Below are 15,321 nucleotides of genomic sequence, written 5' to 3' on the forward strand. Positions count from 1 at the left end.
GGCGTGTGAGGTGAGACGGACGGTTTCGTCTCACGTGACGTGAGACGGCTAATGTAAATCAAATGGGGCGAGTCGACTTTTGTCACCTCATTCGACTCGTCTCACCTCACACGCCGCGCAGAATAAGCCTGTTCGTTTCGTATGCAAGTCGTTTACTCTGCGTTTGAAAGATTTGTTGGTACAATTAGGATATTTTCTCAACTCATCAACTGTAAGCCACTTAAAATTTTACGCGGAATGCAATTTTATAGAGGGTTTTATTCTCATATAATTTCTGCTCATCGACAAAAAATGTACAAGACAGATACGAGTCGGCTCGCCGCTCCTATTGACCGGAGCGAGCGGAACACGACTGCTTATTTTGTTCTTCTTCACACAAACAAAAAAGCATAATAAATTTAACTTTCATTTCATTTGTCAACAGTCAATCATCGATTCTCGTTTCCGATCCTACCGATGAAAAAACGACACTACAAAATTAAAAGTAAAACTATATTCACTAAATAATATTTAAACTGATATAACAACTTGATTGCCTTACCACTAGTAATAAAACTTTTCTTTTATCATATTATACGATTAATTAGCGATCTTATACAATCATACATGGATAAGTTTCTATAACATAGTTCAATCGAAAGTTTCTTCTTATTTTCCCATTAACCGTGGTGTAGATTATTCTATTTATAGTACGCTTCGCGACGTCATGAACTATTCTAGCTGAGAGTTTTGCTTTATATAGATCTTCGTGTCCACGTGTTTCATTTTTAAATCCCCTTTGATTATTTCATCTTCTGATGTTAAGTTTTACCACGTTTTTTTTTTCGTTTCGTTTTGAGACACGCATGCAAGCGGAAAACCTTTTTTGAAGACACTATCCGATTGAATGTTATTCTGTTCGCTAACCGTTTCCTGCATCCACACCGGACACACTTTTGCAATTTGCCTTACCGACTAAAATTTGTTTCTGTTCTGCCGTGTTCTGTTGTAGTGTTTCGCCGTTTCTAGTTGTATATTTTACACTCACTATTACAGAGATGCTCTTCTAAACTTTTTTTCTGTTTGCAATGTTTTGTGTAAATAAATGTTTAAACCTAAATACGCCTGTAAAATGGTGACCTAGAAGCATTTTACTTGTTTAATGGATGTTGTTGGTTGATCATGATGCCGAACACAGGGCCCTACACTTTTGTTCTTGCATACTCGTGAAATAACTGATGGATGTTATGGTTCGTGTATCTCATTTTTGATGTTTTTCTTGCACTAATTTACGAACATTTCTTTACTACGTTTACTGAAAACAATAAAACTGTTTCAAGGAATTTCGCATTTGAGAGGCCACGAATGTGCGGGCGAATTTAATCTTCCAGGTTGCGGAACGCCTGTTGCAGGTCTTCGTACAGCTGGTCGAAGTCGGCCTTGATCTTCGCTTCACCGTCCTTCACTGGGTCCTGTGATTCGATGAGTGGAAAAGATAAGGAAAGAAATGCATTAGTTGTATTAGTTATTCAACAGCGATCTTCGCTACACTGATGCCACTCACCTTGAACTTCATCGACGACAGCTGGTACAGGATGTTGCCCATCGAGTCACGGATCACGTTCCAGGTGATCTTGTTCTCCGACTGGGCGGTGGTTTCGACGGCGTGGCGAGCCATGTCGTAGAAACCGATCATGTTTCGCAGCATACCGACCGTCTTGTAGAACGGACAGAACCGATCGTACGCCGAGTACGAGTTCTGCTGCAGGAAATCGTCCTTCAGGAGCTTGGCCACCTCCAGGGTGATCTTGTCGGTTTCGGCCAGCGACGCCTTACCGACCAGCTGCACGATTTCGGACAGATCTTCTTCCTCCTGCAGGATCTCCTTGACCTTGGTACGCAGCGGGACGAACTCCTGGAAGTTCTTATCGTAGAAGTCGTCCAGGGCGCGCATGTATTTACTGTTGAAAGAAAAAAAGGGTTTCATTAGTACCTCCCTTTGGAATGCTTTCCAAAAACATCTCACCTGTAGGAGATCAACCAGTTGATCGAGGGGAAGTGCTTACGCTGGGCCAGCTTCTTGTCCAAACCCCAGAACACCTGTACGATACCGAGGGTGGCGGATGTGACGGGATCGGAGAAGTCACCACCGGGTGGCGATACGGCACCGACGATGGACACCGAACCTTCACGTTCCGGATTACCGAGACACTTGACGCGACCGGCACGCTCGTAGAAGGAGGCCAAACGAGCACCCAGGTAGGCAGGATAACCGGAATCGGCAGGCATTTCAGCCAGACGACCGGAAATTTCTCGAAGAGCTTCGGCCCAACGAGAGGTCGAGTCAGCCATCATAGATACGTTGTAACCCATATCACGGAAGTACTCGGACAAGGTAATACCGGTGTAGATGGAAGCTTCACGAGCAGCGACAGGCATGTTGGAGGTGTTGGCGACCAGTGCGGTACGCTTCATGATGGACTCGGTGACACCGTCAATTTCAACCGACAGCTCCGGGAAATCACGCAATACTTCAGACATCTCGTTACCACGTTCTCCGCAACCGACGTAGATAATGACATCGGAGTTGGAGTACTTGGACAGGGCCTGCGAGATGACAGTCTTACCGCAACCGAAAGCTCCGGGGATGGCAGTGGTACCACCCTGAACGCAAGGGAACAGCGAATCCAACACACGCTGACCGGTCAGCAGAGGGTGATTGGCGGGCAGCTTCTCCGTCACTGGACGTGGCTGACGTACGGGCCACACCTGCAACATAGACCACTTGTTGATCTCACCGTCGAATTCCGTCTCCAGGATGATGTCGTCGACGGTGTAGTTGCCGGGTGGGGCAATGTACCGAACGGTACCCTTGGCGCGCGGTGGCACCAACAGTTTGTGCTTGACCAGAGTGTTTTCGTGCACCAAACCGTACAGATCTCCTCCGGTGATGTGTGAGCCAACCTTCACGTTCAGGGGGTTGAATCCCCAGCTCTGGGTACGCGACAAGCACGGAATGTTCACACCCTTGGGGATGTAGATCGAGCTGGTCAGTTCGTTAATATCCTTCAACGGACGCTGGATACCGTCGAAGATGCTGCCCATAATACCTAGAAAAGTGCAGAAGAACTCTCGTTAGAGCTTCGAAACCCATTTAGGAACATCCGGATCCTTACCTGGACCGAGTTCGACGGACAGGGGCTTGCCGGTACGCAGCACGGGATCGCCAACGGTGACACCGGAGGTTTCCTCGTATACCTGGATGGTGGCCATGTCACCCTCCAGACGGATGATCTCACCGACCAGTTCGTAGTAACCGACGCGGACCAACTCGTACATAGCCGAACCGGACATCCGCTCGGCCGTGACGACTGCGGGGGAGGAAAAAAGAGAGTTATAGAATAAGTTGGTTGGGTGTTCAGACAGTAGATATATCCTAAATAAACTAGAAATTTCATCAGAAATTGCACTGTAAACTGTTAAAAATATCCTCCAAAAATTTCAGGAGGATCCTCTGATCATCTTTACATTGTAATCCTATTAAAAATTATATTAAATCATCACTTTGCTCTAGCAGAATCAATCACGAGATGACCAAATAGCATGTTTCAGATGAAGACTCTTTATCTAACCATCGCTATATCTTGTTTGAACACATGAATGTAACAATCGCAAACTTTGCGTTCTAGGAATCCCCGGTCAACCAACTGGGATCTCTTCAAATTTCATTGAAACTTGCTGTGGTAACGACCTAATAGGGTCAAGATTGATATCACACGCGCTGCGGAGGACTATGAACTGTACGTGTGCATGGTAGCAGAGAGACTGAAGTAATGCGCAACAAAGTGACCGGGACGAGTTCAATCGGGTGCGCGCGGAGTGCGTACGAATATTTATCAAGACTCTACCACATCCCCTTTTCCCTATGAAAAGTATTTTTATTTAAATCTTAATGTTAAATTTGAAGTATTATTTTTTTCTGAAGTTTAGCCTAACAATTTTCAAGAATTTTATTGGCATTCAACTGAAACTTTAATTGCTCACTAATGAAAAGATATTTTAACTGATCACGGTCACAATGACTCACAGATCTGTTAACTTTTCAATATAAGAACGCAGTCGGTATCAGTTTACATAATGTTATAGCTTCGTACCCTTATACATATATCCTGCACGCATATCCGTTTCACCAGATAACCATTCCATATAAAAATGGCAATTCATTCACAGTCGCATAAAGACATCACTATTCCTTCCCTTATTCTTCAATTCAAAGCATCTTAATTTTATAGTTTAGTTTATAATTTATCATATATTTTCTGGGATACCATAATTAAACACAATCAAATTCTGATTGTTTGGTTTGTGTCAATTCAGATGAAGCTTTAGTTATTTAAAGTAACAATACTCTAGATCTTCAAAGTATTTTGTTTTTTTTTTATGACGTTCAATGAAATGAATATAAACTCCCAATCAGATGAGGTTATGTACAAATTCATAGTTGCACTATAATGAAATCAAAAACATAAATTGACATGTAAGGTCTAAAATATCACTTAGTAGACAACATTTTAGCTATGTAGCGGACCTCAAGCGATATCAGCCTCAAGGCAAACAATGAATCTAAGGTGCAAAATAAATTACATCAAATATGTTATGTTCAACAGCAGCGAATTATTGAAAGATCGCTTTCCAAATTACAGTACAAGTACGAAACAATTCCGAATTTCACGATCACCATGCAATATAGTAGAAGGCCTGAACAATATGGAATTGCTTTCCAATACAAAATTTCAACTGTGTTGAACATCTGGATTTCTGAATCTGAGATCTTCACACTAGATCATAAGTTCGATATCATCAATTATACTTATTACCCTCGTTGGTGAACTATTATGCAATAGTTTAAGAACACAATCCACTGCAAAGAACATCACGCGTAATGTTGCTATATTTTTCTCTTGATAAACGAGTATCGTAATCGCAAAAAAAATTAACAACTTTCGTAGACAGTGGTTTTAATTGTTTATGATGATGTACGAGAAGATATGTAATTATCAATAGTCTCGGATTATGACCAAAAATCTGCTATCTCGAGCTAAACAAATATTGCACAGTTTCACCTTGTGCTTTAATTTCAAATTTCATTGTTTTGTTCCAGATCTACAGATACAATTTGAAAATATCATCTTTTTTCGATTGAACGTATTTATTTTTCATGTGAAGAATTAGCGTAAGTTAAAATTCACAAAATAAAAAAATTAAAAAAAAAAGTATTTGTTTTTATTTATCCTAAATCACATGCATTGGTTATTGAAGTTATTCATGTCAGTCGGATAAGATCTGTTGATTCAGGAATTGTCCCTGACTGTGCAAACCACTAAGTACCGCTTAAAACAAAAGACATAGTTCTTGCCTACGTTTCACTTTTTCTCTTATTTTGTTATAGAAATTCTCATATTCTGCAAGATTGCTTATTTCTTCAACACTAAGAACGATATTACCTGACACACCCATGTATTAATTTGTACATACAAAGAGCGCCGATTTTTTTTGAAGGCCAGATGGCACAGCATACTCAACATGAGCTGAAAACAACAGTATCATAATTGTACTGTAGACGATAGACGAGACAGGCTAACCTATAATAGTCACTTATCTAGAACTGAATACACATTTATTATAAATTCCCTTTCATATATTAATTTGATTTCCAAATAAAACTGTGTTATAAATCTTGACAGGTATTGTTTATTCATTTGCTTTCTAAACTCTCAATTATTGTGCTTAGGGAAATTTACATAAAGGGAAATGTATTTCTACTCCAATAACGGACCATTGGCAGGTTTCGTATTTCTGGAAGGTTTTGTTTCTTTAAAACTAAACAACCGATAAACTACAAATGTCTTGATTATGAATGAAGGTTGATCCCCTACTATGATCATTCTCATTTTTACAATTATACTTTATTAACGACACTTTACCACTGGTATTGGCATTCTGGGAACAAGGTGAAGTAGGTTTCGTCATCGGACAGTTAGCAACGTTGCTCGTCTAGACATACAGAAAACCACGAAGTGTGGAATCAATCCCCGCTCCAGTAGCGGAACATTTTCCTTCAAACGACCACTATGTGTTATGTGTGTTGCCTGTTTTCTTGTGTTAGTAATGTTTAATGTGTGTGGCATCTGGCTGAAGTCGGCCCCTCGTGTTCTATTAAACGGTACCAGTGAAACAAGAGCTATGAAATGCTTTCTCATTTTTTTATACCTTTTTTTCTTATACCAAAAATTCAAACTCAGATCGAGATAAACTTTTTAGTCTTGCATTTTGTTTTACGTATCAATACTGCAACACATACAACATTTGGGGGGGACGAGTAAACTTTCCGTACCTCCCAAGAACGGGAAACTTTTTATGGATTCGTTTCAATGAATCATGACCCCAAAACCCTCAATCCAGCAGTCTTTCATGTTTAGAGGCTGTCTTAGCACAATCATTTTTCAATTGACACTACCACATCCATTAATCCAATAGTACTGATTCTCGCATAATCTGGAAACGGTAGCTCATCAGATCATAACCTCGCATCATTTAAGAGCGATAATGCATGAGACCAAATTATAGCAACATTAAGGAGTGAGCACCTTCGCATCGCCCATAAGCAAAAATTTACGAGCACATTTTCGCAACATTTAAGTACGATAACTTATGAGTTCACAATCTTGCATCATTTAAGAGCAATCACTATCGCATAATCCAAGAGCGAGTATTCATGAAAACATTTTTTTTGTATCATCTAAAAGTAAACACTAGCGCATCATCCAAGAGCGATTATTTATGAGAATATTTTTTTTTGCATCATTTAAGAGCAATCACTGTCGCATCATCCAAGAGCGAATACTCATGAACATATTCTCGCATCAGATCAGAATGAACATTATCGCATCATCCAAGAGCGATCATTTATGAGAATATTTTCACATCATTTAAGAGCAATGATCCATGTGATTACATTCTCGCACAATTCTCGCATCATTTAAGAGCATACGTACTTGCATCATCCAAAAGCGGTTACTCATGAGATCATCTTCTCTTGTCATTCAGAATCGAACACTATCGCATCATCCAAGAGCGATCATTTAGGAGAATAGTCTTGCATCATTTAAGAGCCAAGTTCATGAAATCACATTATCGCATCATTTAAGAGCGTTAACTCATGAGATCACTTTCTCACAACATTTAAGACCTAATATCGCATCGTCCAAGTGAAAACGTCCTCGCATCATTTAATCTTCCGTCAGTCGCACAGTCGGTCACCACTGTCAGCACCACGCTAATGCTAACAGGTGAGCTTTTTTCAACGTATTGTACAATATACAACAGCACAAAGGATTAAGCACTGTCTTCCAATAAACTATGGCATGTATTAATTTATCCTCCACCATTATTTTCCTCTTCAAAATAGCGCGACTGAGATCCATAGAATTTTATCGTTTATTAAAATCATCGAACCTTTTCAGCTGAAGGGTTGAGCCATCAAAAGAGAGAAAAGAATCTTTTCAGCATTCTTTATTTTTCAAAGCCTATTTTTTTTACAATTATATTTAACGTTTCAATATCTATTTTCCATGCTTTCCCAAACTGAAAGATTAACACATTTACTCACGAGTACCGTTCGATATAAACCAATAGTTGTCTATTGCTACACAATCAATCAATGTCAAAATCTCATGATATATAGCTTGGCTTTGACATGAAAACCTTACTTTTATACGTTTCCTTTTTAACCTTCCGTAACTCGAGTGGTTGATTACCTGCGTCAGCGCCACACTAATGCTGAGTACAAAAAGCGAGATTCTCGAGGGTTAATTACATCATTATGGGCGTATGTAATGCTACTTTGGCACAAGGTCAGACACCCGAAAGTCACTACACATTTTTTTATGTCAATAATCATAAATCGATAAATCAAAGTATAACCACAGATAATAGAAGTTCATGCTAACATACGAAATGTGTGTAGGCCCTTTCTACCGTCATTTCAATAAGAAAACCTGACTAGCAACCATTTAGAAATGGCGCATGCACAACGCTTGCGTACAAATGACAAACGCAAATAATCCCTTCAAAGATAGCAATTACTTCTCGCAATTGGTTGTATAGATAGAAGAACTGAGCAACGTATTCGGTTTTTACAATTTTACACAGGTTAGGTTTTGAGTTAAATTGTGTTCTTGGATAAACATTTGTTATCTGTAATACAGTAATGTTCCGATTATATCACGCCCTCCTCGCGTCAGTCCTTCAATTTTCATTAATTTGCTGTTACATTTAAGAGCAGGTGCTTCCCGTCTTCCTCCAGATGAATGCTGAAGGCTCATTTTGAGACGTTAAAAATATTGAAAATGCGTCTAGATGTTGTACAATATTTGAAAGCAGTTTTGAAAAGGGTCGTGATAAAATCGGAACAATACTGTATAACTTTTCAGCGTATCTCACCAGTACACTTATGTTACGAATACCACTCTTACTTTTTCATAGGCACTTTAGGCATGACTGTATTTCCGGAAACGTGAGCACCGTGCTTCTATTAGATATTTTGTTCGTGACGATACACCACGTAAGTTATGCGATAGTTTGCATTTGTCAAAATCTGCTGCATATTGTAATGAATAGACTCAGCATGAATACAGTTATTCCACAAAAGTTATTTGTCAAGTGAATACTACGGTTAAACTTTTTTTTTATCAGTCTACGTATTGAACGCAGCGATCCCAATTTTGTAGATCACACCATGAATTAAATAGACAAAGATCCATCAAAATCGATTAAAATTCATTTAAAAACCTCATCATACTTTTCCAAATGATTTTTCATTTAATAATACACCCCAACTTTTCAGAAGTAAATTAAAATATGTATTAACTTTCCATTAAATGCATTCACTGAGCATTTGCAGGAACAGTATGCCGCAAAAGTGACATACTTGCGCACACTATTCACGCACTTATTACTTTACATAATATTTGCACATGAACAACAAGCTTTCTCCCTCAAGGACACAACAAAAGAATCGAACGACCTACCTGCTTTCTCGCGCCCATTCAATAGCGTGACCTTGAACGGCTGATAGTTTCACCATCAGCACCAACAGAAACAATGACCAGCAAAACGGATGAAAAAAACTCATGTATCGATTAAATCATTTAATTCTTCAAAGAAACACTTTTCTTCTTCCGAATTAGGATTAACCACGCCAGAGCATCACAATTTTCACTTTTTCAGCATTCCCCCACGCAAGCACATCTTCACGCCATTTCTCTCTTATTTCCGATTCTATTCCTTTTTCATTTAATAATGTTACACATCAGATGATTCTATATCCTCGTCGCCATTTTGTGGTAACGACCTAATAGGGTCAAGATTGATATCACACGCGCTGCGGAGGACTATGAACTGTACGTGTGCATGGTAGCAGAGAGACTGAAGTAATGCGCAACAAAGTGACCGGGACGAGTTCAATCGGGTGCGCGCGGAGTGCGTACGAATATTTATCAAGACTCTACCACACTTGCCATCCATTGACATTACAGAAGTGATTAAAATAATGCCGTTGATAAATATGTACAACGGCTATCGTCATGGAAGCATTTGAAGAAGCTTGGGCCTTAGCCAACCGAAAACACACAACGAGGATCGACCTAGGGGAAAGAATAAAGCGTTCGTTAAAGCCCATGCGGCGTTGATTCAAGACGACGAAGACCCAGAAACATCTGAAATGACTACCGGAGAGAAGTTCCACTGCAGCTGTTCCTGGGTTAATGATAGGTCTCAACAATATGCACCTGCTGGCCACCCTGAAGCTGCGCGAAGGACGGATAGGCGAACCTATAGCAACAAAGCCACGCATTGGATGGGTCGTATATAGAAGCATACGTGGGGGAGTTGATCAACTTCCACATCGTCAAATGCACATCAACACGAGAGCGTCAGATGATGATCTGCACTCTCATGTGCAAGAATTTTTTGCATTGGAAAGTCTGTGGTACCGCAAGTGGAATCAGTAGAAGACCAACGGGCTAGAAAGATCTTGCAGGAAACAACAAAGCGCATCGAAACTGCAAGGTTTCAAACGGGTTTGCTCTGGTTTGAACGATTATATTCAACTTCCGGACAGCGAACCGTTGGCTAAAAAACGACTCGTTTGTCTCGAGAAGCGACTAAGCAAAGACCCAGATTTATACAACACCCTTTGTCGACAGATACTGGAGATGCAGGAGAAAGGGAACGTTCAAAAATTACGTCCAACATTTGGGGGAGGGGGGGGTCTAGAAAAGTGTGACAGTACGTGTATTGGGTATAGGAAAAGTGCGTGACAGAGGGGGGAGGGGGGGTCTAGAAATCCCGAAAAATGATGGACGTAATATTTGAATCTTCCCAAAGGCTATACACATAAAGCAACCAATGAAGAGTTAGCAGAGTTCGACCATCGACGTTCGCGGTTTTTGCCACTAGGAGTGGTATTGAACCCTAAGAAACCAGAAAAGGTAAGGCTTATTTGGGACGCGGCTGCCAAGGTCGAAGGCGTCTCACTAAACACCGAGTTGTTGAGCGGTCCGGATCTACACGCGCCGTTATTGAGGTCTCTAGTAGCAACAACCAGTACACTCTAACATTCCTTTCCCTTCCCAGCTGACTATAAGGACTTGGCCGGCGCCGTTATTGATCAAATATGCATGAGCTGCTAAAATTGCACTTTGAGAATAAGTGGAATGTCCCAGCCCCTTATTCCGTTGGATCACAGTGCAACTGGTACTAGTTCAGATCAATCACGGAGGAGCAACCATTGACATGTATAGTCAGAATTGATCGTTGATTGATCGTTATGTTTGGATTCCGCGAAAGGCAGGTGGCTATATGCGCGGATATTATGGAGATGTTCCATCAAATACTCATTCAGAAGCAGTGAATCAAAATTCAACCATCGCGCAACAATAATGACAATGTCGCAACCTGTATTTGTTGCGACAAAACAACACATGCGACATAAGTTTGTCCCAACTTGAAAAAAATGGGATTAACATCGTACACTACTAGTTTAGAGATTTTTAAGCCTTGCATTGCGATTTTCGAACGGTAACTTCGAGTCGGTAAACACTGCAACTCTGATGAAGCTCTATCATCAAACAGTTTCGACTCTGGGTTAGTAATAATTGATTATTCACGAGTTGAAAAGTACGCAACAAATTCAGCTTCCGTTTTGTCTGCAACAAAAAAATTCGAGATCATGTCATTATCTGTAGGGATAAAGAGTTTGTTGCTTGTTTTGTGCCTCTTTTGTCTGACAATTCTCTTCACTGTTCAGAAGGAAGACCGCAGTGCACAACTATACAAGTGGAGGGACACACCGGATCTACCTATGGAAACCATGGTGATGGACGTCGCCATCTTCGGCGCAACATGTTCTCCGGTGCAATCGCAGTTCGTGAAAAACAAAAACGCCGAAGAACACGAAGAAACACATCCCTGAGCAGCCAACGCGATTAAAAAGAAGCACTATGTCGATGACTACCTCGATATTTTCGATACACCAGAAGAAGCAGCGGAGTTGGCTTTGGAAGTAGCAAAAGTTCACGCCGCAGGTGGTTTCTTCATCCGAAACTGGATCTCTAATGACCATTCCGTACTTGTGCGAATTGGGGAAACCAATCCAGCATAGTGAAAAGCTTCATCGGAGATGATCAAGCTGAACGTCAAGCTGGGAATTGCCTGCTTACCGGACGCGGATGTTTTCACCTTCACGCTAAACTTTCGTCGCGATATTCGGATTCTCATCGAAGATGTTCTGGTGCCTTCCAAAAGGGAAATGCTGCGAGTAGTGATGAGCATCTACGATCCTCTCGGACTTGTTGCGGCGTTTGTCATCCACGGAAAGATTCTCATTCAAGATGTCTGGAGGGCTGGAATCGACTGGGATCAAAAGGTTCCTCAGGACGTGTTCAGCCGATGGAAGCTGTGGTTAGAAATATTGTTAAAGATGAGTGACGTTAGGATTCCCCGCTGCTACTTTCCAGGGTACGATCCGACAAGCTATCGGTCACTGCAACTTCACATCTTTGTGGACGCGTGCGAACAAGCCTTTGCCGCTTGCGCGTGTTTCCGTATAGTCGACAGAGAAAGAGTTCGTTGCTGTTTGGTGGCGTCGAAAACCAAGGTAGCACCGCTCAAACCGCTATCTATCCCTCGTCTAGAACTGATGGCAGCAGTAATAGGAGCGCGGTGGAAGCGATCGATCATCGAAAATCATTCCTTGGAGATTCAGCAGACTTTCCTTCATAGTGATGCCGGAACTGTCCTTTCCTGGATCCGAGCAGATCCCCGTCGTTACCGTCAGTTCGTGGCATTCCGCATCAGTGAGATTTTGAGCTTGTCAACGGTAGAAGAATGGCGGTGGGTTCCAACAAGACTCAAAGTCGCTGATGAGGCCACGAAGTGGGGTAGAGGTCCATCATTCGAACCGGATAGCAGAATTATGGTAGGACCAATGTTTCTGTACGACGATCAACGAGAGTGGCCAAAGGACTTTCGATCCGAGGTGAACGAAATTGACGAGGAGCTCCGACCAGCTTACAATTTCAGCCACTTTCTCGCAAGGGCACACTTGCGAAACTGTCACCAATGATAGATGAAGATGTAATTCTTCGTATAGATGGTCGAACTGTTCACAGGGACTAAGCAGCCTACGATGCGAAGTATCCCATTATTCTAACGAAGAAACACATCGTTACAACGTTGCTGATAGACTTGTACCATGGCAAATTTCGGTTTACTAATTACCATGTACCAAGTCGACTCGATGGAACTTTTATCAAAATTAAACTTTTATGCTTCTTCTAGACCACTACGGAAACGTAGCATTTTTTCCACCAACCATCATCATAATGATTACGCAAAATTTGGCCCTTTAAACCGAATTATGTCTATATACAATATACATTGCCAAACCATAGACTTTACAATGACAAAAAACAGAATTGAAAAAACAATTTATGTTAAATCGTAATATAAATTAGTTTAATAAACTAATAATAAAGTTTAATTAGTTTAATAAACCCCAATACCTTACCAGGTTCTGCAGACCAGATCTCACTGGATTGCAAGCAACCACTATTTTAGAAATGTTCCATGTTACAGAAACGACAGATATCACCGGACAGTGCCCGGTTACTAGGCCAGTGTATGTACATAGAGCTCTCTTGTTGAGCTCTAGATGCTTTTTGGTGTTACAAGCATTTGGCAATCTTGTTTACTGATTGATATTTTTAACATCCATTCAATTGGAATCACCCTCTGCTCAGCCCAGCATTTCAGTTCCATTTTTATTGTACAGTTCGATATACCGCAGAATGATTCTGGTCTAGCGAACTGTATTGGAATTGGAACCAATTTTTACAAGCACGTCTGCCATTTCATTCCCTTCAAATGCCACAGTTTACACGGAAAAATATTATAACCCAAAGAATAAGTTTTAAAAACTCAAATTTGGCTAAACTGCTTAAAGTTTTAACTCAAAGTTGGGTTGTTTTCTCCCTCGCCCCACCGCAATGTTGTCGAAAACAAAGAGAGAAGCACCGACGCATCCGCTGCTCTTCCGTGGAAGAAGCCAAATTTGGGTTTTCTTGAATTAACCCAAATTTGCGTCATTTGAGGCCTCCGTTGGGTTAAAGTAACTTACCACTGGGTTAATTTTTTTGCCGCTCTCAAACGAGAACTACTCACTCATTACTTTCGCTGTTTAACGCAAATTTGAGTTATTCCACGGAAGACCGGGATTGCGTTAAAACAACTTAAATTTGGGTTGATTTGTAGTTCAGTGTAAATACTAAGTTCCCTTGGCACAACCTTCGCAGTGAAAGGATGCATTCACTGACAAGCTTTGAAGCGCTCAATGTTTTTAGAGCTGCTTAAGGTTGAAGGATTTGCCATTGACAAAATCGCCATCATTGAAAATTCGAAAGCAGTTTTCTCGTTCAAAACTTAAATTTCCGCAGTGAAAATGTGTTCACTGTACTCCATTCTCCACCCGCAATACAGTGAATACAATTTCACTGCGGAAATTTTAGTTTTGAACGAGAAAACTGCTTTCGAATTATCAATGATGACGATTATGTCAATGACGAATCCTTCAACCTTAACTAACTGAGAAAATACAAACATTTGCATATAATGATAAATGATACATTTCACGCGCTTCTTCACCGCGGTTTTTTGAACATCATTGAATTCCAGACTCCTGCTGTCGATTTCGATTCTTTTTGCACTTATATTTTTCGAGTAATCGAAACTTTGAAAATTATTTCGGAAAAATAGCAAACTTCTTGGCATTCTGTCAAAGTTTGTCATTTATTTTTTGGGATGGTGTCCCGTTACCCTGTATTTCTTGATATCTGTCGATTCGACATAAAATTGTCCAACTTCCAATTAAAAACCATAAGATCATAAATTGAATCTTCTATTCAAATCTGATCGTTTGATATACTGGTTAGCTTAGCATGTATTTAACAACACAGCCATTTGTAGATGCAAAAGTTTGATTAACAATAAAAAGAAATACAAATTCAATGAGCAAACTATTAACGCCAAATATTGCTCAGCCAACTTTGAGATAAAAGAAATATGAAACTATGTTGCATAATATCTTGATGAAAAGCTTCTGAATCGAGTAAGGATCAAGTGAATGTAACGTTTGATTAATAAATTTTCCCATCCATGGTCCCAATACGAAGTAGCTTTTGCTCAAGAGCTGAATCAAGTTTGCCATTACATAACTAAGTTCTCGACAGTTCGTTTCATTCATTGTCTTAGTTTATTTATCAATTGATTACCAAATTTTCATTAAATCTTAAAATTCAGTTTTCTTTCAACCCCGTGATGAAAACAAGCAAACTCTTCGGCAGATCAATTAACCCACCAGCCAGAGACATCACATGAAAAGTTATCGGTGTCGGTTCAGCTAGCTGATGGTGTTGGTGACAGAAACACGGCGACATTCTTCGGTGGTCGGCCGCTTCGTTACTTCACCATCTCCGTCGCCGCCGCTTGATATCAGCTCTTCTCAATGAAAACATGACATCGAATAATCGTGTATATCTTCCTCCGCTGGTCCCATGCAATCAATTCCTACTACCATTACTACACACTGGTCGCGTTGTAGCTCAGCTGAGTAATCTGTAGTAGGTCTGTCTGTACACAATATTTTTGCGCATGCGACACATACACATACAAGTCATGTGACTCGTTTCTTTGCACAGAGCTCTTCGGATTTTGGGATTCGAATAA

General features: G+C 40.6%; 1 protein-coding gene across 1 annotated transcript in view; it reads right to left on the reverse strand.

Moving 5' to 3' along the window:
• Positions 1–238: 238 nt before the first annotated feature.
• LOC109419385 (V-type proton ATPase catalytic subunit A) overlaps positions 239–15,321 on the reverse strand; it is a 16,459-nt gene continuing 1,376 nt past the window's right edge. The window contains exons 3-6 of the mRNA XM_019693618.3: positions 3,156–3,350; positions 2,006–3,089; positions 1,544–1,940; positions 239–1,451 (exon numbers count right to left, since the gene is read on the reverse strand). Of these exons, the coding sequence (XP_019549163.1) occupies positions 1,359–1,451; positions 1,544–1,940; positions 2,006–3,089; positions 3,156–3,350 (1,769 nt within the window). The 3' untranslated portion in view covers positions 239–1,358. The remainder of the gene's footprint in view (positions 1,452–1,543; positions 1,941–2,005; positions 3,090–3,155; positions 3,351–15,321) is intronic.

This window comes from Aedes albopictus, chromosome 3, assembly GCF_035046485.1.
Source record: "Aedes albopictus strain Foshan chromosome 3, AalbF5, whole genome shotgun sequence".
NCBI lineage: Eukaryota > Metazoa > Arthropoda > Insecta > Diptera > Culicidae > Aedes > Aedes albopictus.